Source organism: Falco peregrinus, chromosome 5 (assembly GCF_023634155.1).
Source record: "Falco peregrinus isolate bFalPer1 chromosome 5, bFalPer1.pri, whole genome shotgun sequence".
Taxonomy (NCBI): Eukaryota; Metazoa; Chordata; class Aves; order Falconiformes; family Falconidae; genus Falco; species Falco peregrinus.
Window position 1 is genome coordinate 21,262,794 of NC_073725.1, and position 25,928 is coordinate 21,288,721.

General features: G+C 40.6%; 1 protein-coding gene across 1 annotated transcript in view; it reads left to right on the forward strand.

The window, feature by feature from the left end:
* TBX20 (T-box transcription factor 20) overlaps positions 1-22,168 on the forward strand; it is a 40,323-nt gene extending 18,155 nt beyond the window's left edge. Inside the window, exons 6-8 of the mRNA XM_055806612.1 lie at positions 422-498; positions 11,933-12,042; positions 16,401-22,168. Of these exons, the coding sequence (XP_055662587.1) occupies positions 422-498; positions 11,933-12,042; positions 16,401-16,741 (528 nt within the window). The 3' untranslated portion in view covers positions 16,742-22,168. The remainder of the gene's footprint in view (positions 1-421; positions 499-11,932; positions 12,043-16,400) is intronic.
* The last annotated feature ends 3,760 nt before the right edge of the window (positions 22,169-25,928 follow it).

Consider the following 25,928-nt stretch of genomic DNA (forward strand, 5'->3'; position numbering starts at 1 on the left):
AACAACTTCAGGTCTGCAGGCAGTGGCTCCTGCTTTGGGCTCATACTAGTTGCTGTGCAGGTCCACCAACGAGGCTCAGATGTTAGTGAAGTTCTGTGTGTTGCTCATGGAGAAGACAACCCGATTCACGCTGTTCAGGTATTTGGAAGCAGTGATGCTGTACGTGGCTGGGTTCCTCCTGCGCTGGGTAGCACGCAGGCTGAGCCCACTGTGCCCTTTGGTCTTTCCGTTGCCATATGTGTAATACACCCTGCTCTGCCTCCCCAGCTTTGCAGCATCTCAAGAGTGGCACACGTGCACTCACACAAGGAGCACGGATAAAATTAGCAGTGAAGTCAGGAGGATGGATTGGTTAACACTTTGTACGCTGCAATACCTTAACACTATATTCATGTTGCGTTGCTCTTTTCTGTGTTTCCAGATAACCAAGTTGAAAATTGACAGCAACCCTTTTGCTAAAGGATTCCGGGACTCTTCCAGACTCACTGATATCGAGAGGTAATGGGGACTTTCTGTTTACTTTCCATGCAGATAAGATAAAGAGAAGAGAGGGTTTGTAGAAAAACCATCCTTTCAACTCCTGAGAAGCTGTGCATTTTAACGTTATCTTGTTGCATACAGTAAGCCTCCTCCACCTCCTTTAAAAATACTTACAAACTTTATGAAGAAAGAGCTGTTTTGAGTTTTGACATCTGTTTCAGTTGGGGCCAATATATTCATCTTCCTGAGGGGGCTTCTTTAAGGGGGGAGAGGGTCAGTTTTACAACTTCGGAATGAAAAGCTTTTTTTCTTATCATGCCATTTAATCCTACTGAGGGCTGTGAATTGGGTCAATGAGAAACAAGGGCAGTGGTCCTGTGAAAAACATCTTTATAGCTCCCCACTGCTCCACACAGTGGAAAAGAGAGAAGGGAGCTTCCCAAAATACACTTCAGCAGTCCCAGACACTGAAGTCAGCAATTATTGCCATCAGGACGAATCCCATTAACTCCTACTCTGAACGACAAAGATGCCATTTTTGTTTCACCAAAATTGTATGGCAGGCTGCATCGGGGGAAAGCTTTATCTGGAAACTGTGGAGTTCCGTGTGTGTAGAGCTCGTTATAAACAACTGCTACCATAGGGACAGAAGCATTAATCCACAGTTGAGTAGGAAATAAACTTCAATCTCTTGGTAGCTCTCCAGTTCATCACATTTTTATGATATCATGTCAAATAGTTTGGCAAATGAAGCAAAATAAGCTGCCTGCGTCCTTTAGACTGGAAGAGAACTAGATGGAGGTGGATATAGTGCATCCAAACTTTTCTATGAGCACACAACCATGAAAGAAAGTTTGGAGAAGCCAAACCCCTCCAGGCTCCTAGGTGGGGGTATCCAGATGTATCTGTGAATCATCTTTCACGGGTGCGTATAGGGGACAAACTGCTCAATAAAGTCATATCCATACAGCTAGAGAAAGTCTATACAGCATTTTGGGAGTACATCAATCTAAGCAGGTCCATGGATGGGAAATAGTGGTATATTTTATACCTTACTAGTGACTGGATCATTTGTGATCTGTTGAGTAATTGAGTAAAAGAACAGTAATTTGGGGAAAGCGAGCTTGTAGACTGCAGTGCACACTTGCAAAGCTTTCAAAAATTGTTTCCTAAGTGAAAGCCTTCATTGAAAATGGAAAAAAAAAAAACCCAAAGAAGAGATTTAATTAAAATAGCATAGACTGCTGTATTAACAGAGTACTAAGGTAAACAACTTCCAAAGCTCAGTTTTATATGAAATAAATAGCCAAGAAAGGACCCGTACGAAGAGAAGAGACTGTGATTTTCACATTTCAGTTTCCTTGTTTTACAGACAGGCGACATCTAATAACACAGCTATGCAAGGGCTGAGAGAGTCTGAACAGATAAGCTGGGAGAAAAACTTAGTTACCTCTGTGCAGCTGAACTGGCTGGTGTCGTGGTGCTGGCTATGAAGGGAATATTTCCAGAGGACATCTTATTATAACAGCACATGGCATGGAGTCAGAATGCTGAGCATAAACCGCAGTGCCCTTTTGTTTATTGATAAGTGTTAAGAATAGAGCCCGAGACAGGCAGCCTAGCCCAGGCACGAATGTTGCCATGAACAATAATGTAGCCAAATGTGAAACCTACAATAAATACAAGAAACAGAACATGAAAGGTATTGAAATGACATTAAAACTGTGGTTTTGTGAGGCCAAGTTTGGTTAAGGTCTTATTTTGACTTTAAATTGGAAAGCTTAGCCCCAGTTAGGGAACAGCGGTATTTAAAAAAAAAAACCACCAAGACCTGCTGCACAACACATCAAGTAATGAGAAGGTAAAAGGGTAACACACAAGAGGGCTGGTAACAGACTGTTTGGGAATTTCCTAAGTTATCTGATATAGTCCAGAAATACCTAGGGCTCTGTTCAGTGCCAGCATTAAAATACTCAGGCAGAGGAGTATGCCATTCTCTGAGTGCCCACTGGTTCTACAGATTTCATCTTAGCACCAGCAAAATTTCTTCAAGAAATCTGATACAAAGCGAAAGAAATAGCAAAGTGGGATGTGACAACAGGAAGACTTTCTTGCTTGATGTCCATTGTGACACGTGTTACAAGATGTAGGTGATACATTGAATAGTACGACATGACCCTTGCTTGGTCCAGTTGGAAACTTAGTCATTTCTTCAAGATCACTGTCTGATAAGAATAATTATTTGCCAGGGAAAAGGCTAGGCAGGCCGAATGCACATTTGCACAACTCTTGAAAGCGGAATAGTTACCTGGAAGCTGTGAAAACACTTTCCATGCATTGCTTCCTAAGCAGGGCTGCGAACAGCACATGTGTACATGATGCACAGCGCTGTGTGGCGAGCTCAGCGCTCTCCTGCAAAGCATCCTGTGATGTTAGGGCCAAGGGAGCACTCATTTATCACGGGTTCCAGCTTTTCCGAATGACCTAAGTAGTGTGAAAGTGTACCGAGCTTTGTATTTCATTTCCAGGTATTTAAGCCTGCTTTTTCCTAAACAGCCTTTGGGGAGGGAAACAAATCAGATCAATTGATCTTTAGAGACCTAAAGAAATTAAATTAGTCTGGAGTCAGTTACTGCACTAAACCATCCAGTAATTGGATTGCCCCTTGTAACTGATTGAAAACAGCCTCTATCTGTAACAATATAGGGAGCTTTTCTTTATAGTAGATCTGAGAGAAAAACACATCTTTTTATGACATGATGACAGAAATTGCACTTTTTTAACCTAATTGAATATGATTTTATAAATATGTGACTTTAACGATTTCAGGCTTCCCATTCTAGATTTACGATCCTTATGTTGAACGTTCAAGCTGCAAATGCCTTTAGGATTAAATCTGTTTGCATTATATGTGTTGGAGTTAAAATACTATATGTAAAGGAAGTGAAAATTGCAAAATGGTAAAGGAGGTAGGCAACAGCAAATCTGTTGAAGTGCCCATATTTTCTCTTGTTCCTGTCTAAATACCTTACAATGGTTTCCTTGTACTCCTAGCAATATATGCGAAGCTCTTAACTACTGAAAAGATCTGTGGTGAGTTTGGTATATATCAAATTTTCAGTAGGATGTGAGATTCTTTCCACAATCAACTCTTTCCATACATTACTTCTGGTAATCTATTTATGGCAATGGGGCAGACTTTATCTGCGGCTGCTGTGATTTAGATAAGTTGTCGATTCACCTTTTGATCTTTTTATGCAGTATTTACATTTCCTCTATTACAAAAAAGCTCTCGCAGTGGTTGTGATTGAAAAGCTGAACATTTAGTACCAACTGTCAGAATGCGGAGCTTAACGTGGTGTTGGCTATGGGATGCCAAATGCAGTAATGTGGATGAGCGTGATCTTTTTTTAATGGTAACATTTCTGAAAAAGACTGCTGCAGGTTTGGTAATGAGCAATTCACTCTGGAGATAGGCTTTAAGGGAATATCTTTATGCTTCTGCTTAAGAAAAAATTGCCAAAGCCATAAAGGTTGCAAAATCAGAACGCAACAGATTAATTTTTTTTATCTTGAGCCTTAATTTATCTTTTAAGTTGCTGTGAAGAATTAGCCTTTTAAAAATAAAAAGATAAATAAAACCATCACAATTAAACATCATGCAAATAATTCAGTGAAAAAAGTGATCTTTTCAAGAGTGTGAATAAACAGAACTACTGTATTGTAAAGTAATGATCAAACAAGAATTAACAGATCGTAATCACGATCTGAACATTGCTTGTCTATTTGATGCAGTTACATGGTAGGCAAGTTCAGGGTTTGGACTTGTCACTGTTAAAGAGAACTAAGCAAGTATTCCCATCTCCATGAGTCCAGTAATGCTGCTGGGAGGTGGACACACACTTCAGGAAGCAATGTGGAAACGTATGGCTGCACACCCAAGTAATTTTTAGACAGAGAAAGGAAGGATTTGGGGGATGGGAGAAGTAAGAGAGCTGCATCCCAGCATCCCAGCTGGATTTGCATGGTAATCAGATTCTGAATTTTCCCCTGAGGAACTTCATGTCTGAGATGGAGAAATACATTGTCCTGGCTTACAAGGCTGTAAGCGAGATGGATGCTAATGCCTGGGTATGGGCACTGCCCTGTTGAAGTAGCAGTTGAAGCCACGTGCTTGCTGATGTGCTGTCCACGGCAATCCTATCCTCCATCCCTTACCTGCTTACCCCCCAGAGCTGCCTTCCTCCCCATTCCCACTGCTTACTGCTGGTCTGGAAGAACTTCCTTGACGCTGCAAATCCCTCTACCAACAGCCAGAAATACATACTCTTTATGACCTATTCCCATGTCCGTGGTTAGTAGGGCTTTTGTCATAGCTCTCCAACAAGTCAAACTTCCCAGCTGATCTTTTATCCTCAGCTACTTCTCAGTCTGCAAATGTCAGCAGTCAGCCATGGGAGATCATCTCTGACGTCTAGACTGGGAGAAGAAGTCCTGAATTTAGGGAGAAAGACCAGGGACTCTGGTGCCTAAATGCCTGGTATCTGGTGCCATTCCAGATGTGCTGAGGTTGCTCCAACCTCCAGCCGCTGCTCCAGAGGGGTAGATGGGTTGTCTGTATTTTCTGCACCATCCCTCCCAGACCACTGCAGATGGCTGGGATGTCTTAAGACATCTAGAAAGCACTACCTGCTTACATTTAGACACCTGAAGCATTCCTTTCAGCTCTGGTTCCTTCAGCTTCACTTACTGTTAGCCAGGTAACTATTCCTTTTCCCCAGCAGAAAGCCTTCCATGCCAGCTAAAATGTCTTCAGTTCCCTAGACTTTAAGCACTCATACCCTGGCTCATTTTTCACTTACATATTCTGCTATCTATCTTTTTATTTGTGCAAAATGGTATAAAAATATTTTAATTTGCTAGTGTTTTCCACTCACCTCGTGCAGGTGTAGTGCATGCATAAGGAGAGGGGGTGATGTCAGACCAGACCCATGGTTTCCACCCCAGAGGAACTTTTCCAGGGACTTCCCTCAGCCCCAGTTTTACAGTGCTGCCCTGTTCTCCTCACCTTTCATCCTCTGCCTGGCAGTCAGAAAGAAACAGCTGCAGTCACTGGGTGAAGTGGAGCTCTGTGGGGTTGCCTACAGTAGAGTTAAGTGTGTCACTATATTTGGTGAAAAAGGATACAGAGAAAGAGCTTTGACATAGGTTTGCCAGTGTCTGCTTTTTTCCAAGTCGGAGAAATTTTACCTTTTCCTCTCTTTTCACTCCTTGTATAAAAAATAGCTGGTTTTCTCATTTTTATTTGCAGTTGAGAGAAGCAGAGTGGGTATATTTAATAATCTCGTACTCCTTCACAAGTGTTGTTACTTTTCCCATGTGATGGCTTCAGCCAGGCTACATCACTGCCATGCATATTACAGCTCTTCCAGAATTGCCATCAGTAGCAATGTTTATTGCAAGGGTCCAGTAAATACCACTTAGGAGATACACTTGTTCTTCCTTCTGCAATCATCAAAACCTAGATTTTTTTCATAATTTAATTCTTGTTTCCTTTCTCTTTTAAAATCATGTGTTCTTGGAGTGTTCCATCCATCCAACATTTGCGCGATAGTTTTGGTTTTGTGTGAAAGTGTTCGGTGTCTCTGTATTAGCTTTTGGGCCAAATTAAACTTCAGCTCACGTGAGCCAATGCAGCTCTTCCCTGGTCACAACTGGTTCAGTTTTAGTCTAAGCAGTGGAACGGAGCTACTTTGGTCTGGTCTGGGATTTGCTCCATCCCATGTCGGAGCTGAATTAGGTTCCTATAGTCAGCCTGTAATATTCATCTACCAGTATAAGAGCAACTATACGTAGCAAATTAGTATGTCTCTGTGCATGTGTAAAATAGCAACTAAAACCCACAGGAACACGAAAGCAGAGTGATATCTGAACAGTGGTTCTGACAGTGTGTTGTTCAGTCTTTGCTGTTGTTATGGAAATGTATTTGGTCCTCTTGCTCTGTTGGGCTTTTTTTGTTTGCATTTGTTTTTTTGTTGTTTTGGGTTTTTTTACAGACTTGTTTTTAGCATTTGCGTCTTGGACAAATTAGTCATCTTTTCCCTTAAAAAAAAAAAGTTCTACTACAGTGCGACTTCCGACAAGTTTATTTTTGTGCCTTCTCAGCCCATTTATTCCATCTGTCTTCACCTCACCTCACTTCTGATCTCTTCTGTTATCTGGGCTTTCTTCCAAACATACTAACTGGCAGCTACAAAAAAAGGAAACCTTTGAAATACAGAACTAAAGAAGTCATTCAGGCTGCAAACTGATAATTCATACACTTTATATCCTGTTCTGTATTTTTCTTTGTGTTGAACTGAATGGCCAAGAAAAACATGGTTGTCAGTTTTATTATTTTATTATTTTCCTTCTGTTAATTTCTTTCTTTCTTTCTTTTTTTTTTTTTTTTTTTTAATTAACATTGCCTTTTCCTTGTAAAGAAAGAGGCAGAAAACAAAAGAAAAAAACCCAAATCCCATACACCAGGAACAGGGAGCAGATTCTGAGGATATTCTTACCTTTTAACTTACTGAGCACCTGGGTAGTATGGGCAAAGAGAGAAAATACCAACAGGTTGCTTGACTCCACTCTGACATTTGTGCCTCTTGCAGTGATTCCTGAGACAGTAACTTCTGCAGAAGATCTAAGTTCAGCGTACCTGGCTCTGCCCCCTGCTTTTTTTCACCACAGTCTGGCTTTTGCACATCGTCTTCAAAGGCGGTTTAGCCTGGCTCCCAGTGGAATGGATAGCTGCCTATTGCATCACCCCCATCCTCCCTGGAGTCATGGTACAGCTCTAAGATGGATACTAACCCAGGCCTGGCTCCAGCAGGCTAGCTCTGGGTTAGCTTTTCTACCACCTTCTGCCAAAAGCAAATGTATTGCCTCACGCCTTCTTGTCCCAAAGGGAGAAGGTAGGCATCCTGTCTCCATCCTCTGGGTGCTGGCTCTGCCAGATTCAGGAAAATCCATAGCTTTGGGTGCGTGCAGGTGTGTAGCAGCATCAGCGCTGGTAATGCACTGTGGCCAGGTGAGCCCTCTTCTGTATCAGCAGAGGTCATGGTCATGCGCTTCAGAATCAGGGTCATGGTGATCACCAGGCTGCTGTGAATGCACAGGGGAAGCAGAGTAACAGCAAAAGGAGCAGAAAAAAAAATGATACAAAGAAGCATCAGAGAGATGCTGGCTCCCACTTACGAAGAAGTACTGTTTTTTCGTCTTGATTAAAGATCTTTCTCAAGGTAATCTGGGACTTTACCATCTCCTGAGAGAATTTCTGTAATCTGGGTTGACAGCAAAAGGAAGCGAGCATCCTCACACAGGGCCTGGCTCCTCAGCTGCTTCCCAAGCCAGCTCTGTTTTCTGCCATCTCCCAGTTCATACCCATGGCAAGAACTTGGGTTTAGTCTGTAAAGCATTAGTGAATCATTCATCAGCTACATCAGGATTTTCCTATCTACATTTGATCCTCTGAGACTACTCTGTGCGTTAACTAAACAAGGCCAAAGACTCAGTTTGTAGCTGCCAGACATAAAGCATCCCTAGATGGAAGTTTAGTTTTGGCATCAGTTGCCAGCAGAGGCAAGAGTGAAATCTTCAGTCAAGAGGTTAAAACCCGAAGAATGGCAAGATTCTCCCTGTGCCCTCTGAAAGCTTGCTAATTGATAAATTCTCCCCACCCTTCACTTTCTTCAATTCCTCATTCAAAATGCGCCGTTTTATTTCTTGCACAGAGGAGAGAAATGTTTTGTTGGCAATAAGCAGAGGTTTATTGATAGGGCTGGGCTCAAGGCGTGCTTCCGTCAGAACGCAGACCATTGGGATCAGCCCAAGCACCTTCTCCTTGTTACCTCTCCTCACATTTGTCCTGTCTCAGCACCTTCCCTGCGGGTGTGCTAGCTAATACAAGCTTAGTTTTCCCCTCTCCGTTTGGCACGCGGTTCCTCCTTCTTTTTTCCAGCTTCAGCCCCTAACTTGTTCTTCTCCTGCCTGTCATCTGCTGCTACTACCCAGCTGTACACACAGCACAGCTTAATCATAGCAATATATTATGCCTATGTGTGTGTTTTTTCCCCCTCCTCTGGGTATTTACAAGATATCTGTGAGCTGAAGAGCAGTCTGGAAGACTGAAAATTGTTGGTAGACCACACAAAAAAAATTTGACAGAAAGGGGACGTCTTTCCTTTATCAAGCTGGTGGCTTGTGATCTCTCAAAACAAAGTTTGTTGCTATTTTATTCCTAATAGAAGAAACTGTGGAGTTTTAAGATACATTAAAAGGTAAAAATCGTTAGGTCTAAGCATTAGATAAGTGTCTGGTCACAAACTGAGTAACAGAAGTACAGAAGTTGAGCACTGAGTAACTGGAAGTTACTCTAGTTCTTCAGCCAGTTCAGTGTGAATCAGCTCTGAAAAATACTAAAGGAAAGCTTTAAAAAACCTCCACCATACTCCTCACTTGCTAGTTTATTTTTATTGAGCAGAATCATAAAATGAAAAATATTGATTTATTGTTCAATAATTTATAAAATTATTTCCATGAATCCTTTAAACCACATTGAGATATCCGAAGCTGTGGCATAGAGAACTATAAAGCCAAAGTTTTAAAATTATTATTATTATTATGGACTTTAAATAATTTTATTGGTCCACTCTACAGAGCACCATATTCTGCATCATCTACTTCCTCCTACACATCTACTTGGGAGAAAGTCCTGAAGCTCTTCTGCCTTGAAAGGCTGGAAGAGGCAGACCTCTTTCCATCCTATGCTGGATGAGCTGTAACCCTTTTCTTCTCTAAGAAAACTTGATCTCCAGGTGGTACTCTCTGAACATGAAGTATTGGAGCATGATGCAGAGGCCAACATCCCTTTCCTTTGAAACACAAAGGGAAGGAAAGATTATCCCTTAACTTAGGTCACTTGTCCAGGGCGGGGGAGACCTGAGTGTAGATTCAAGCTCTTGTTTTTCTAGGTGGAAGAACCAGTACTTGGTGGGTAACTCAGAGATATACTTCATGAGTGGAGAAAAGACACCACTTCTTGTTTTTCTTTGTTTTGTTTCACATGCTTAGATGGTTTCCTGCCCTGCCTTTTGCATTCCATAGGGTTATTTGAAGGTTTATATGCAGCATGTATTGTATGTGGAAAGAAGAGTGTCCACCTGAAGGTTGTGGGGACCAGGTGCCTACATTCTGCTGTGAATCTCAACGCTTTGCACTCATGATGTGAATCACAGCTTCAACCTTTAAAATGAAAAATTAGTAGGCATGTTGTGCCTACTAGCATAAACCACCTACATGGTTAGGCATGTTAAGCGTATACGATTTTGAATATTAAATCCCAGCTGCACAAAAGGAACCGCTTTTGTGAAATTAGTTCCTTTCCCTGATCCAAGTTTCCTCATTACTGTTCCCTCTGCCATAAACACATTTGCTTCTTGTGCCAATGAATGAGACTAATCTTTTAAAAACTTTAGCATACTACCTGTGACATTACAACATTAAAAATAAATAAATAAGCCTACCACATAGTTCCCTGGTTTCAAACTTTGCAGATTCAGGGTTCACTAAGAAGTCATCTCTCTTTTTCCTTTAAAAGAAGACAACCGTATAGAATAATAGACTTCTCTGTCTTAGCATACAAACCCATCTGGAAAGAATTTAGTCTATAATAATTGTGGGCATTTGATTTAGCTTTAAATCCCTGTAGGTAAATCAAATATAAATTTATTGGGGTGAGTTTATCCCCAAACCACCATTGGATCCAATGTTTTAGAGATGAATTTGGCCCACTGCACTAGAACTAGAGCTTGCATTGTTTCTGTTGCATCAGGATATTATTACAGGCTGCAATGTCTGTTGTTGTAAGCAGACCTTTACTAGAAATAAAGCCAATAGGGACAATACAATCACCTGACTCACATTTATTTTTCAGACCTTTAAAGATTAGTAATTCTTTGGTTATGAATACGCTTATAGACTGGTATCTAAATCACTCAGATATCACTGGTCTAAATAATTCCGTTATTCTGTACTCATCTGAGATAGTCTTTTTTGTTAAGTACAATTCTTTGCATTTCACATTCTGCTTCAGAAAAAAAAAGTTTTAAGAGGCATGCAGCACATTATGTAAACAATGGCATCTGTCTTTTTCTTTGCGAAGTCTTCTTACAGATAGCCCCGATATGCCTACTGTTTTCAATCACTTAAAAGGCAGTAATCCAATTATATCATCCTCTATGTAGGAACTGCCATTGCTTTCAGTCCACTTCCAATCCTGACACAAGTAAATCACTGATAAGATCCGCTTTTTATTTATATTTTTTTTCTGAGGAGACTAGCATAAGTAATGATGCCAGTGATAGACCAAGGACAAAATGACCATAATGGGCTTTCTGTAGGAAAGGAAAACATGTGCCATTGTGATTTATCATGTCACTTGGAAAATTATTTTCCTTGGAATTTCTTTAACAGCCACGCTCTCCAAGCAAAGGGTGTTAGCAAGTATGAATGGCCAAATGGTAAATTCAGACAAAATGGTCACTGAGCAGCAGATTGTTTTAAATCTAGCTATCACTACCTAGATTTCTTAAATGGGAACAGAAGGTCAAACCCATTTTGGAAATGTGCCTAGGTCGTATTCATCTTCGGGAGAATGCCACCTACTTACATGGAAACGCGCTGGGAATGTGTAAGGTTGGATCTTCCTTACAAACTGCTATGGCTTATCATGCAGATATGCCTTCCTTCTATTTAAAAATTGTTTGGGTGACTTCAGTGCTTTGTGCCACCAGCGAGGCAGGGGCCTGGCAGATGCTTCCAGCCTCCCAGAATAGATGCGGCACGAGATGGGCAGTATCTGTAGACTTCCTGCTACAAACTGGCCTCATCTCTGATGCTGAGAGAGCATGGTTAGAGCTGGCTTGTCTCTGGACACATCTGTCTCTTGCCCCTGACTTCAGAGAAATGGGAGAGCACCAGATGAGGTGGTTGTGTATGACGAGAAAGCTTGTTTGAAAGGAGCTGGACCACAGGTGTCTCTTTGAACCCAGATTGATCACTCAGCACAAATAACCCCAGAGCTTGTGTTTGTGAATTTATGAAGAGTGCTGGTCTTATATCCACTGTCTTGAGACCACATCCAGGAAATGCAGTGGGAAGTTCACTTTGCTGAAGAAGCAGTACCATGCAGGTAAGAGGTGATCAGCGATGTCAAAACGCTGCAGGCCAAGCCTGGCATTTGCAGTGGCATACCACGAGGCAACCCTTTGGTTAAGTAATTTCAGAGAGTGAGTGTGAAGAAAACTCTGATCTGGACAGAGAAAATGCAGTATGTTCATTGCATTTAACTTAATGAATTAGGAGGCTGTTCAGGATGTTATTGATGCAGTGGGATTTTTTCCTTTCACAGAGAAAGCGTGGAGAGCCTTATCCAAAAGCATTCCTATGCCCGATCCCCCATTCGAACCTACGGAGGAGAAGATGATCTTGGAGATGACAGCCAGGCAACACAAAGCAGAGGTAGGAAACCCTGCTCGTGAGGTAAACCATGGTGACCTAGTTATGCTTGAGAAAAGGAGGACCGCAGTCAGTGCTGCAGTACCCTGAAGCAGTTCTCTGGTGTGTGTCTGCCATGTAGTCCTATAATGAAGAAGAGTAGCTGTTACCTTATGGCTCTTCTGAACATCAGATATGCCCAAGGCACTGATGTGGGTGGCTAGTTCAGGGGATAGCTCTAGAGATGCCTATACAGACTTTGCCATCAGGAAAGAACTTATCTCTGCTTCCTTTTTAAGATGACTGAGAAACAGGCAACTTCATTACCATGTTGCTGAGAACAAGCTAACACCCTCCATCTCTTGGCAGAACTTACTGCCTGGGGCTCAGCATCATTTCAAAAGGACTGTGTGGGTGTGCCATTTGCTGCTCCTCCAGCCTTCTGTGAATGGAGGACTGGTTCTGGCCATCTTCAACCAGCCTGTGATTAATCTGCTTTGCCTCTACAGGAAGAGAAGTCCATAGCTCCTTGGAAAATAGGTGTTTACTTATCTCTTGGTCTCTAAAAGGTGCTTCTCCTGCTGAGGGAATTCACTTCAAATGCTTTATTAAATGGTTTGTCTACTTTAGCAGCCACAAAAGTAGGAGTAAGACAGGGTTCTTTGTGGGGATACTTGCTGGACAAATTGCATCTGTCATAATTTGCCACTGGAAATAGATCCCAAACCCACCCTGTGGGATCACTGACTAGCATAAACTTGTGTTGCATTATATTTTGCATGTTGACTTCATGACCTGCCTGATACGCAACAGCCACTTGAGGTAAAGCAGTTCTATCTGCCTTCCGACTGGCAGTGCCCTTGTCTTGTCCTCTAACTTCATACAGTGTTGCTAAGATAAGAGCATTATTTCTGGTCATAAGCTCTTCGGGCTTGTGCAGGGAAAACACACTTATTTTTAACCACGAGTTGCTCTTCAACAAAATGCGATTAGGTGGGCTTGTTCATACATGTCTATTCTAAGAGCAGTTCCTCAGATTGTGGAGTTTCTGGAGCAACTCCTCAGCTGGTACGATGCCATCCTTTCACATGCTTCTGGGGGATTACCTCGGTTCACGCCAGCTTAGATCCTAGGCCAGTTATTGTTGAAGACAGCGCTAGATTTTCCCATACCAGCAGTGCTCAGAGCACGGCATCTTCTCCCCAAGAATTAAAGTTCTCCCTGGTGTGATGTCCTCCTTTGGGAGTGACAAGGTGAACTAGGTGAACCTCAGCATGACAGCTGGCCATTAAAGCCTTTCTCTTCCGAAGAGAATCCCTAGGAAGGCATCATAGGAGGAAAGAATAGTTCATTACAAGTAGTTTTATGTATAGTAGATACAGGGTACAGTTCTGCATTTGCTCGCAATATGACAAATGAGTAAGTGACGAGGGTGATGAGTTGTGGCAACTGACTTTTTTCTGAGAGCCATGTGCTAGCATGGCAACCAGAGATGTGTGCAGAGAGTAAAACACACTGCTCTTGCAGATGAGTAACAGGTACTGCCTTCACTCTCTGTTTAGGTCTGGTGTCCTTAAATAAGGAAAAGTCCTCCAAGATAGGAGGAGAGAAATGATGGTCTTATTGAAACTCCATAAACATTTTCATTTCTTCCGATGCATTTTAAAACTACCTTGCATGCAAAATTGAGGGATGTCCTCCCATATATATGAGAGTTGACAGCCAAATACATACATGTTGCTGGGTGGTGTGAGTTACAAGCTCTTTGAGGTCTCAACTGCCTCAGAGTTACTACAGCACATTCCCTTGGTGGTGGCAAATGTGGTATGTGAGACTTTTTTGAGTAGTAAGTTGCAATTAGAGACCACTACAGCTGGAGGAGGAAAGGGTGCTTATGGGAGTTCTTCATGAGAATCATAGAGGGTTGGAAGGGACCTTTAAGGTCACCTAGTCTAACCTCCCTCTGCAATGAGCAAAGGCATCTTCAACTAGATCAGGTTGCTCAGAGCCCCATCCATCCTGACTTTGAATGTCTCCAGGGATGGGGCATTTACCACCTCTCTGGGCAACCTGTTGCAGTGATTCACCACCCTCATAATAAAAAAATTCGCATATCTAGTCTAAATCTACCCTCTTTTTGTTTAAAACCATTACCCCTTGTCCTATTGCAGCAGACCCTGCTAAGAAGTTTGTCCCCATCTTTCCTATAGTCCCCCTTTAAGTACTGAAAGGCCACCATAAGGTCTCCCTGGAGCCTTGTCCAGGCTGAACAACCCCACCTCTCTCAGCCTGTCTTCATAGGAGCGGTGTTATATCCCTCTGATCATTTCATGACCATTTATGAGAAGGGATCACATACTTTGTGAAAAACAAAGTTTATTGCTATTTATTTCCACTTATTTCAGCACCCACCCAGAGCATTCTCAGCTCAGCCTATTTCAGCTATCTGAAGATGGAAGTGGCTATCCTTCAGTAGTATATTTATCCCAAAAAGTCCATTTCCAAAGGAATTAACAGAAATGAAACATATAAATCCAATTAAAACTCTTTCATGCTTCATGTCTGGGTGCCTGTGCCCTAGCATCCACACACACTGGATTCACAGTAGCTCCCTGGAACAGGGCCAAATGTAAACCTTCCAGGCAAATCCAGATCTGCATCCCGCTTTCCCTGTAGCGCCATCATGCTCAGATATCCCCACATTTGTAAAGGGTTTTGTTCTGGTCGGTGAGTACAGTGTTATCTTTATAGTTTGGCTCTGGATCCTAACTTCCCGGTGGTTGGGATTCGGTTCAGTGGGAGGGCCAGGATTTGGTTCAAGTCCATTTCTACTGCTGAACTGACACAATTTCTCTTTCCTGTTACTGGGCTGTTTTACTTGTTTCATTAGGCAGAGGAGGAATTAATCAAGAGTAGCTCTCTTTCTGATTTGCAAATATATCCCTAAAGAGATGTATTTTTAAAAAAATTATAATCTGAATTTTTTCTTTCTATTCCTGTTGGCTTATAGCTTTGTTTTGAGTATGTGGCTACAATTACTTAGTATACATAATTCCAATAAGTTTACCTTGACAGATAGGTGTCTTCCTACTTTTTTAACAATTTGGATGAACCTGACTTCTAGAATCAGATCTATGAAACTAATACCTGTTGTAAAACTTGTTCTCGGAATGTTTTGCAATACTGACATAAAATTATGTTTTGCCAAATACCCTTGCCAGCAAATTTATTTCTTAAAGTAAGAAACATTTTCTCCATGGATGCAGTTGGACAAGAAGGAAAATACAGAAGGGACATGAGTTGAATTATTGTTTGAATAGGAATAAAAATTAAGAGTTTATTTATAGGATTTTATTGTATTCCCCATTTCTAGAAATCAGATATCTGAGGATGACGAGATGCACAGAGGAACCGCAGAGGTGAAAGGCAACAGTCTCAACAGATTATTTGAAAATGACCATGTGTAATGACTGAAACAAATTATTAGTGGCCTAAAAATTTGACTGTCAAAACCAAATAAGTAAATAATCCTAGTTTAAAGAAACCATTTCCCTTTTTTAATGATTCTAAAGTCTTCGGAGAAAAAGTGTTTTAAAGAGATGGAAGATTTGTGAAAATAATCTTTGGAACTTTTTCAGATGAAAAAAATACCAAAGAAACCATTTCCATTTGATCAAAAATAGATAATTAACCTGAGAGCATGTTTTTTAATGTTTTTGTGCATTTCACTTAAAGCCTCACATCTTTTACTATGATTTGGCATTAGTCTTGTTTCTTAGAGCACTGTACACAGTTGGGAAAACAACAGATGTTCTGACATGTTAGAATTTTTTGTTCTGTGTTTTAGAAAAAGTCAGGTTGATTGAAAAGATGCAATGTTGACACATTTTACTGGGGTAAAAAAGAAAAAAAAGAAAAAAGGAAAACTTATGGTGCAATTTTTTCTGCATTTTTGCCAGACTGAAATTTTAGAAAAAAAATAACCAGTTCTACCGAGGATGATGTAAAAAGCTACAAGCATGTCTTCAAAACAGGGAGACCTCACGTCAGAGTAGAAGCTTCAGTGTTTAGTGGCAGCATTACGAAGTTCTTCAATGTTTAATACCAAAAATGTTCGACAGGCAAAGCTGACTTTACTGTTCAGGTGACTGCAACCAGCTCCTTAAAATGAAAATTTTTCTTAAGATGTAGTGATAAAAGACAGCAACGGGCAAATAATATAAAGAAAGCTGTAAGGAGAGAGAAGTATTTGGGAAGTATTTCCCATGACAACTTGTCATCAAAATCAGCCTTGCATTGAAAGACCCATTTTCTCCCTTTATGCTGTTTTACCAGTGTGTGTGGCAGTGCAAACATCACCCGTTCTTTCTCTTTGCTTGCAGGGTCAGCCTTCACAACATCTGATAACCTGTCCCTCAGTTCCTGGGTATCCTCCTCGACCAGTTTTCCTGGATTTCAGCATCCACAGTCTTTGAGTGCCCTGGGTACCAGCACTGCATCTATAGCTACGCCCATTCCTCACCCAATCCAAGGATCTCTGCCTCCGTACAGCCGCCTGGGAATGCCTCTTACACCCTCTGCTATAGCCAGCTCCATGCAAGGTAGTGGCCCCACTTTCCCTTCCTTCCACATGCCTAGGTACCACCATTATTTTCAGCAGGGTCCTTATGCAGCTATCCAGGGACTGCGTCACTCCTCCGCAGTGATGACGCCATTTGTATGAGTGATGTAAGACAAAAGAAACATGATGAGATTTGAAATGTGCAAGCTTGGTATGAAAAATACAAGGGACCTTCCTGAAAGGCCTGTGGCAGGAGTGCTGAACTCGTAACAAACCAGCTAAGAAAATGCATTATGGATATAGATTCCTCCGCTGAGGGATCTCAAGAAGAGAGCATGCAGCTTGGAGCTGCTCACAGATCTAGGTGTAACACAGCTGAAATGGATCCCAAAGTAAATCCCCAGGATTTTTGGTCACGTGCAGCTTGTTCCAAAGGTGCATTATACCTAGCGGAAAGAGATTACGTTTATGCAGCAGTGTACAAATTAATTGTGTATAGGTCTTTTTTTTTTCATATGCTAGAAGAATTCTGAAAAAGGCAATACTCTTACTCATCTTCATCTCTTCTTGTGACTGATGAGCATCTAAACAGAAAAATGTATTGCTATAACTTTGAGCATGTTTTAGGCTATCAGCACACACTTGCTGGGAATGGGACAAAGTGGAGAAGACCACTGTCCTTTTTAAAAGACTGGCTTATATTCACCAGAAGCAGTATTTCTTAGTTGCTACTATAATCCCAAAGAAAAAATTATTAACAAGTTTTTCTTTCTTTGTTTCTTTCACAAAACACTTACCAGTTCCAAGAAAGAACTGTGTTACAGGACTGTAGAAGTATGATGTATTCTGCCCTTCATTTAAAAAGAAGTTTGATCTATATCCTAGGAGGAGCAATTTAACTGTCTATTAAGGTATGATGAAGGAAAATGTTGATTTGGGAAAATCTGTCACTTAAAAAACCAAGATACCAAATCTTTAAATCAATGCTTGTTTGCTGCTGTGCTTGCCACTGAAGACCTGTTTCTAGCTGTAAATGTGTACCAAGTTAACCAGATTTCAGGCTAGATCAGTCTGCAGACTCTCTACATCAAACTGTAATCAAGGGGCTGGTATCAGATGAGTGACATTGGAGTATCCTTCTATTTGTTCTGATTTTCTTGGGTTTGGTCATGGCTGTTATTATACAAGCTCTTTGGCCAGGAAAACAAGGGTTGTAATGTGTGTTTTCCCATGTCCCCCCTATATTGGGAAAATACCAGCACAGAACTTCACATGTAATTTTTTTTAATTCTCGTCTCTATTTTTCAGTTAGTAATTAGGGTTCTCATTCAAGTACTGCTCACTTTTTCCAGTACATTACGTTTGATGCAATAGAGGAACCATAGAGGTATAAGAAAAATTGACCTGTTTGCAGAGAGCTAGCGTGAATCCTTTGCACTGCTGGAAAGAGTATCAGCGCAATGCTAATTTTCTGCATGGTGGGAGCTGGGATTTCACTGTAAAAAAGTCAGCACAGAGTTTCTGTGTAGAGTGGCATCCAAGTTACAGAAGATAACAGATCTACTGTTAAAAAAACCCTAGCAATCCAATCTCATATATTAAAGATCCCTGTAGAGCTGGAACACCGAATGGAAAGCAGACTTTTTTGGCATTATTCTCTACTTCTGACCAGTGTGTGTTGGTATCATATGGTAAGAAGCAGAGCACAGTATGCTGAGTCACCTACCTCCCATCTCTGTGAAGTGCAAGGCAAGTCACGCACCTCATCTTACGTGCCCCATCACACAGAGCAATGACAGCCTCCCAGGCTTTTCCTAATTTCTGTTGTGGGCCAGTACTTGCATCCCACAGATAAGGTCCATCTGTATGTATTTCACAGTAGCTGAATTTAAAATCTTGCCAAATTGGCCATTTCAATCACTTCAGCTATCTGCAGTATCATCCCGATTTCCCTTTACTCACTGTTGGATATGCTGATAAAAAACAGCCTGTGGCAATTCGCAACTTCTGTGCTCTGTATGTGAATAAAACAAACCTACATTTACAGTTTCTGAGTTCAGAGCTACTACAAAGAGTTCCATAAGTTAATATAATAGGCCAAGCTCTGCAGTATTTAAATGGCTTAGAATCAGACACTGAATTTGGCTTGATGTATCCAAATGTTAGATTTTGCTCCAGGCTATCAGATTCACCTGAAAAGTGCATGTTGCAAGGTTGAGTCTACCCATTTTGATATAAACCCCCTATTTTTCAGGAAATTAGATTATATTGGCCCCACAGCAACATAACTCTTCAAGTACATACATGATTCCATAGAAAGAAGAATTTCACAGGAGATTGGGAAGAAATTTTTTATCCCTCTCCTCCAGTTACTTGACTTCTCTTAGAGCTGTATGAAGGCTCTATGACAACATGCACTAAAGCCTGTAGGGAAATCCGATTTCTTTTATCTGTTTCCTTCTGCAGCTCCATTAACTTATCTGGAATTGCAGGGGATATGGTTAGGTTCAGAATTCAAGCCAGTAGCTTTAATGCTGATACTTCTATCAGGAAATGGTCAAGTCGGTAGGCAGCTTTGAGATGCCTCCAGAACTAAGTTTGAACAGGTAGGCTGATTTGGACGAGTTTTACAAGTCACACAAAGCCTGCTCATATATTGACCTGCCCTTCCTTCGTGAAGAAAGTTCAGAGAAAGAAACAGTACAATCTCTGTAGCCCTGCCCCAGTCCCTGTTCTGAAAACACCAATATTTGGCAGGCAGAAATGCCCCAGATACTGTTTCACAGAAAATACCGCAGGCTTTTCCTGGAGAACAAAACTGGATTTTAACAACATTGTTTACAAAAATATTAAATGATAGACAAGTGCTTTTCATTATGAATTAAATGGGATTCATATCTGAAAAAATACAGCAGTAGACTGTCCCTGTATAAAAACATGACAAGGCCAATTCCTCATTCATGCTCTCTGTGTTGAGTTTCATACTGTAGATGGATGCAGAACGAACCACCTGTCAAAATCCACAGCTTGTTTTTTCCAGTCAGATCAAGTCTCTTTCAATGTGCTCATCCCTCTTTGTTCTGCTCTTTGGAATATGCTGCTCTCCAGTGATTTAATTCCTTTGCATCAGAAACCCACTGGGTTCCGCACTAATACAGAATCACGGGCAGATCCCAAGCAAGGGAATGAAGGCAGCTTGTGAGGGTCTTCTCCAGGAGTAAGGTCAACAGGTATGTCCAGTTCTCCTCTCCCCATCTTTGCCTTCACAATCCTACCAACAAAACCTGTTGCATAGAGGTGAGGTTGAAGGGATTAAGTTCACAGAGACCACAGGACGCCCAACAATGATGTCCTGCCACCTGGCCAGGTGTCTTCTCCCTGTCCCTCTCCCCTTCCTGGGGGCAGGGGGCAGCATGGGAGTGATTCCAGGGATAAAATTCCTGCCCACTGAAGCCAACTGCAGATTTCTTGACTGTAACAGAGGTGGGATTTCATTCAACATTCTCACCTGAAAATAAAGTCTAACTGTAAGAACAGTCTGTAGTGACGGCAACAATATAGGAACTCCACAGAAAAGACTAAACCTCCAACTACATCAGCTTTAGCACTGATTTTACAACTGGAAGAAAATGAATGTAAATTTGTAATTAATTGGTTAAAGAGTGAAATTGCTTTCCTAAAAAATATTATCTGTACTACTTTGACAATAACTCAGTAATTTATTTAAGGAGTTGCTGTACTGCTGTCAAAATCGTATCACTTTCAGGACAGCACATCTGTTGCTGGTAGATGGTCTAGGAATGCCAAACATAACCTAGAGTTCATTTTTCAATATAATTCACATTCTGTATCCCACGAGAAGTGCTCTTCACCTTCATGAGCTCTCTTGGCTGAGCAAACTGGTGCTGGTTTATGTTGTTGGGTGTTTTTTTAAGAAGGGTGGAGAGAACATGTCTGAATATGCTTTTCAAAGAGAATGATAAAATCATCCTCCAAAGTGTTACAAGTTCTTTCGGGTGTTTTCTGGATTACCCTTTTATCCATAGATAGTCAACAGCCTCAGGTCTTTCATCCAACAAAAGCATCCCAAAGACTAACAAAGCTGATTTAGATGCATTTGTCTGGATTTCTTTTGTTTCTGCTTTTGGACAGCCCTGAGAGAAGCTAGACATAAAAAACATTTTAAATTTGTCGTTTGGTTTGCAGCATTGCTTTATATGGCCTGAGGCACTGTCAAGGACAGAAATTCAATGACACTGGGTTTCAGTGGTACTCTTCTAGGTATAAACTGACAAACAAGCATAGACCAAGTGGATAAAGGTACTGAGTTTCTAATGGAAATGCTTCTTCCTGAGTTCAAAGATGTTAAATTGTATGATAGCTAACTTACTTGCTAGTACAAACTACAAAATCCAATTGCAAATTTTCTCCCAGAAGGCTTTATCCATGGAGGCTGGGGCACTGCATGAGTGTGTACACATAAGAAGATGCTGCTGCTTCCAACATCCAGCAAACACTAACCAGTATTTGAAAATAAACCTCTTTTAAACTCATAACATTTGGGCTGGCAACTTAATTATTATGCACTACATCATCTTCATATGTGTGTATACAGGGAAACAGAAATATTAATGAAAATAATTGCAAAAACTTGGGGAGCTTCCCAAAACTTTAAGTAAATATAAATTGTGGTTATTTACCCTCGATAAGGGGCAAAAGCAACAGTGAGATCAGTGTGATGCTTAGGGCTCCTTATCTGGGAGGGCGTTGTGGCCACAGCGCTTACACTCATCACCTGCAGAGGGATGACATTCACTCACTGCAAGATTAATTTGGGTTTTAGTAAGATTTTATTCTCACTATTCCATACAGAGCATTTTCGGCTGCAGGAGATGTGGTTTCTTTACTAATCACTTACTTGCTGGCCAGAGGATTTATGTATTACTCTGTAATAAACTGTCCTTGCATATAGTCTCTAGTTTATCAAATGACAACTTCTTTTTCTTTATTTTATCTTTTTAAAAGAAAACTAAGCAGTGATTTAAGTAAACTCTGAAGTAACTTCTATAATAGTTTAAGGACAAAAAATACGGTTTGCTGTATTTTACCTTTAGCACATTTAAAGAATCTTTTCTTTTTTTTTTATTGTACCTTCAGAAACATGAGGAAAGATTTAATTTAGAAATAAGGAAGGTAAAAAACTGGATGTAACCTCTTTAACAGAATGTACCACAGTTCTTCTGTTTGCTGTGTTGACTTTGTTGTTTATAATGCATTGCGTGAGCACATTCACCATGTACTGAAGTGTGTGTTTGTGTGTATGGGGTGGGGGTAGGGGGAAATCTTTTTATGGAAAAAGAAGTTGTGAACATAAACTATGAAGCAACATCTAATGAAAAGTTTCTTTTTAAGTGCAATATATTTATTTCTGCTAGAAATATAATATCAACATTATGTAATATTTGAAGCATTAAATGTTATTTGTAAACAGCTTAAAATTATATATATATCACAAAAAATGTACAGAAGTGCAAATGTGTGGATATTCAGTTTCTTTCATTAAAATATTGGGTGTTTTGATATATCATTCTCATTTAGCCAAATCTTTCTGCTTCTGTTGTTTTTCCTCTAACCAAGTCACTGAGTACAGTGGAACGGGTGATGGATTTCTCTAAGAGTGCACAAAATCCGGTAGGGCTGCTCATCTGCAGAAGATGGTCTAAATCTTGGATCCATATGGAATGATAGTTATATTGTAGTTCAATACAATTGTAGTTTGCACATAGTTACACAAACGATTTTTTTCAAAGTGCTTTGCAATCACATTCAGAAAAGTTGCTGGTTTTGCTACCGGAGCCCAAATAAGTGGCTGAAATACGGGGTTCCCAGGATCCCCAAGATACTAAACAGAGGTGTAGGAAACGTAGCCTAAAAAGAAAGGGGAAAGGAGTTAGGTCTGTTTAGTCTGGAGGAGTGAAGATTGTAGGAAGATACAATAAAAGTTTTTGAATGCATGAAGAATGTAAAGAAGCAAGGAATAATCCCTCTCCATATCTGCTGCAAGCTTTTATTTAATAGGATTTTATTTCTATTTTAATAGCATATATTAAAGCAAGGGAGAGTTACCTGAGACATATAAGATATTCAAAGAAGAGGGATAGTGAAGCACAGCAATAGATTGCCTAGAGAAGATAAAGAGCAGTGTCTATCATTGGAAGTCTTTAAGAACAGGTTGAACATGCATTAGTCAAGAACGATGTGATTAGAGCTAATCTTGCCTTAGGACAACCAAACGATCTCTTCAGGTGCTTCTGAGCTTTCTGTGAGAGCCACTCCTTAAAGCAGCTTCTGACAAAAATCCTCCTGTTGCTCCAAAAGTTTTTGTTACACACCTGCAGTTCAGCTTGTCTTCAAATTGAGATCAGCTGCTGGCTCTCGCAGTGAGTCCACAAAAGTCACTGATTCATGAAGAAATTCAATGCAACAGAGGAGCTGCAAGGTCCTAATGAACAGCAGCAGCACTGCTTTAATTTGGTTTTGTCTGTGAATGTAAGCAAGGAGAGAACAGCTCGAGGTAATTCAAATCCACTTTTAACTATGCTGAGTTGCAACTATGTGTTAATGTATCTCTTTTACATTTGGAATATATGAAAATGAGGACAGATAACTGAGCTGTAAGCACGTATGATGCCTTTTGTCTCTGCATGCTATTTTTATGTCATCTTCTCTCACGGATATTCAGTGCTGTGGAAGTCTTTTGCTTAACCTCAGGCTAGGGGACTTTCTTGATTACGTGTGAAACTCAGCACATACATTGGTACTTTCCCGAGTCAGGATTACTGGCTGTATGCTGGTCCAAGATGCAGTCACGCCAGGGGTCTCGCTGACATCAGCAGGCATGCTTGCTTGAAGTTACATCCCTGCTTGAGTTTTTTAGTGGTTCTGCAACTGTAAAATTCCTTGTGCCTGGTAAAAGACCTTTGGGAACAAGTTGTCAGTGCAACAAACACCCATGTAATTCGAGCCTTTATTTGCTGTCGTCCAAAGAGAAACCAGGGGATTAAATAAAGGGAAGATTCTGAACTGCCTCCCAGTAGGGCTACTCTGAAGAGACTGATGACTAGTCACGATGATTGTGGGATACCTTGTGTTTCACATTTGGAAAACAGATCTGTAGCCAAATTACCTATCTTGGAGATAAGTGGTGCAGAAAAATGATTTGGAGAGTGATATTTTCTAAACTTTCTGCACAGGAGTGTGATGAATGCACTGATTTAATGGTATGATAGAAATATGGAACAACGAATGGCCTTTTGAATGAGTAAAAAGACCATTCCAAATACAAAAAATGTTGAGATTATACACCACCAGTACAATATATAAACTAATAATAGTCAGTAATGATAATTCTAAGAATAAACAATTAAACTGTCAGTGATCTAGTGCCCCAGATCCTAATTAAAGTTCATAATTGCAGTGATGCTCTAGGGACCTTTGTGGGAACTACAGAAGCTGGTCCATGTTGTCCATGGTAATAACCAGAGGGACTAAGAAGTCTACCAGGAAAGTTTGCCAGAGTGGTTTATTTTTAAGAGTAGGATGGTAATTAAAATGCAGAGATAATTAGATAATTCACCACTTTTTTAGCTCTGTTAATCTAAAATGCAGTTTTATCAAGCAGACCCAGCAAAATCTGGTATTTTTAAGGCTTTTTAGGTTGGAAAACAGGCTTAATACAGGGACTGCATTGACTAACTAATTTGACTTAAAATCAAGCAACTGTGCTGTATCATTTTGGTCTGTTAGTTGACTTTGAATAGTTTTTATTCTCATTGTGTGTGAAGCCTGCCAGGAATATGGGCAGTAATTTTTGAGTGGCTTCAGGTTTCTGCATCCTTGGAGAACCTCCCGGGTTTGAGTCATGTTTTTACCAACTTTGTAAGTACCTGCTTTGAAGTTCTGCACTCTCCTGTGTTTGGAGAAGGGTGGTTAGCAGAAACGGTGATGAGATGAATGATTACCCTTCAGATATGCAAGGGTCACTCAGCTAGCTTTTTGCCTGTTTCAGTTTAGCCACCTATTGCAGGGGAACAGCTCAAACAGTAAGATGAATTAAAGAAGGGCAAACGCGCTTGCAATCAGATCTGCAATTGATGATATTTGGAACAAATAACTGCCCAAAAGCTGGAGATGAACATTCCCTCCTTCAAGGTATTCCTTGAACAGCTGCAGCTTTTCTCTGTTTAGGTCCTTAACTTCTGGTCAGTTGTTGGGAGATTCATAGAAGGGATGAAGTATGTAGCAGAAAATCTGTGTGTTTTACCTGCATCAGAAGTTTGCTACCTACTCTTTCAGAGGCAACGCATTCACACATCATTGTCACCTCAAACCAGAATTACTGTTGTGCTTTTTACCTGGGTCTCTGTCTTAAGGTGCCTTAAAATGTCCTGAAAGCAATAATATGGAGTCGGAGAAGTTAGTGATGTCTTTACTTGTAGTCCACACTGTCTTCCAGTCAGCTTCTAGTGACAATGCATACCGTAATTTTAACTATAAAATACTAAATTGTTCAGGTATTTGGTGTCATCAGAATCTACTCTCTTTCTCTTTGAGTTCTCACAGACCTGGGATAAATTGTGATTCTTAAAGTCTGTGCTTAAAAGGGGTTGCTGGAGTTGGATGCCTTCAATCAGGGGTCTTTCTAACAAAAATCATTCCTCCTGTCCTGTCTGTGCCTGCATTTTTGTATGCTTTTTATGAGACCAAATGTCTATCGGCCTTCACTGGTGTTCTGTGGTGTGAGAGCTGAGAGTGAGACAGAGCAGGTTTTTTCTCTTTATCTTTCTCCCTGTCTTAAAGTCATGGTTGATACATAGTAACTTACAAATTTATTATTATTTCTTCCTGTGCTCTCTCATGGATCAAACCCAAGGCAGCCAACAGAAGAATTAATTTTTATCTTGATGCAAATCGTTGGCTGTAAAATTTGCATTGATAAGATCTGAACGTGTACCCAGGGCTTTGGAATGGCAGGCTTCAATTACCGTCCTCTGAATGTCATAGCTTTTAGACTCGAGACACCAGTCGTACTACTCCTCTTCAATGATACTACAAATAAGTCAGTAGTACTCGGGAGATTTACCAGCCTGACTTTATTTAATCACTCTGCTTTCAGTTAACATAGTCACCCTAAACAGTGCATTTCCAGAGGATGATTAGATTGTTTCAGATGGTTAAAGACTTGGTCTGCCTCTGCTCTTTCATTTTACAATGCACTAGGAACCTTGTATATTTTTGTATGAACATATAAAAGTCTTAACACTCGTGCCCCCCGATTTCCTTTACAAGG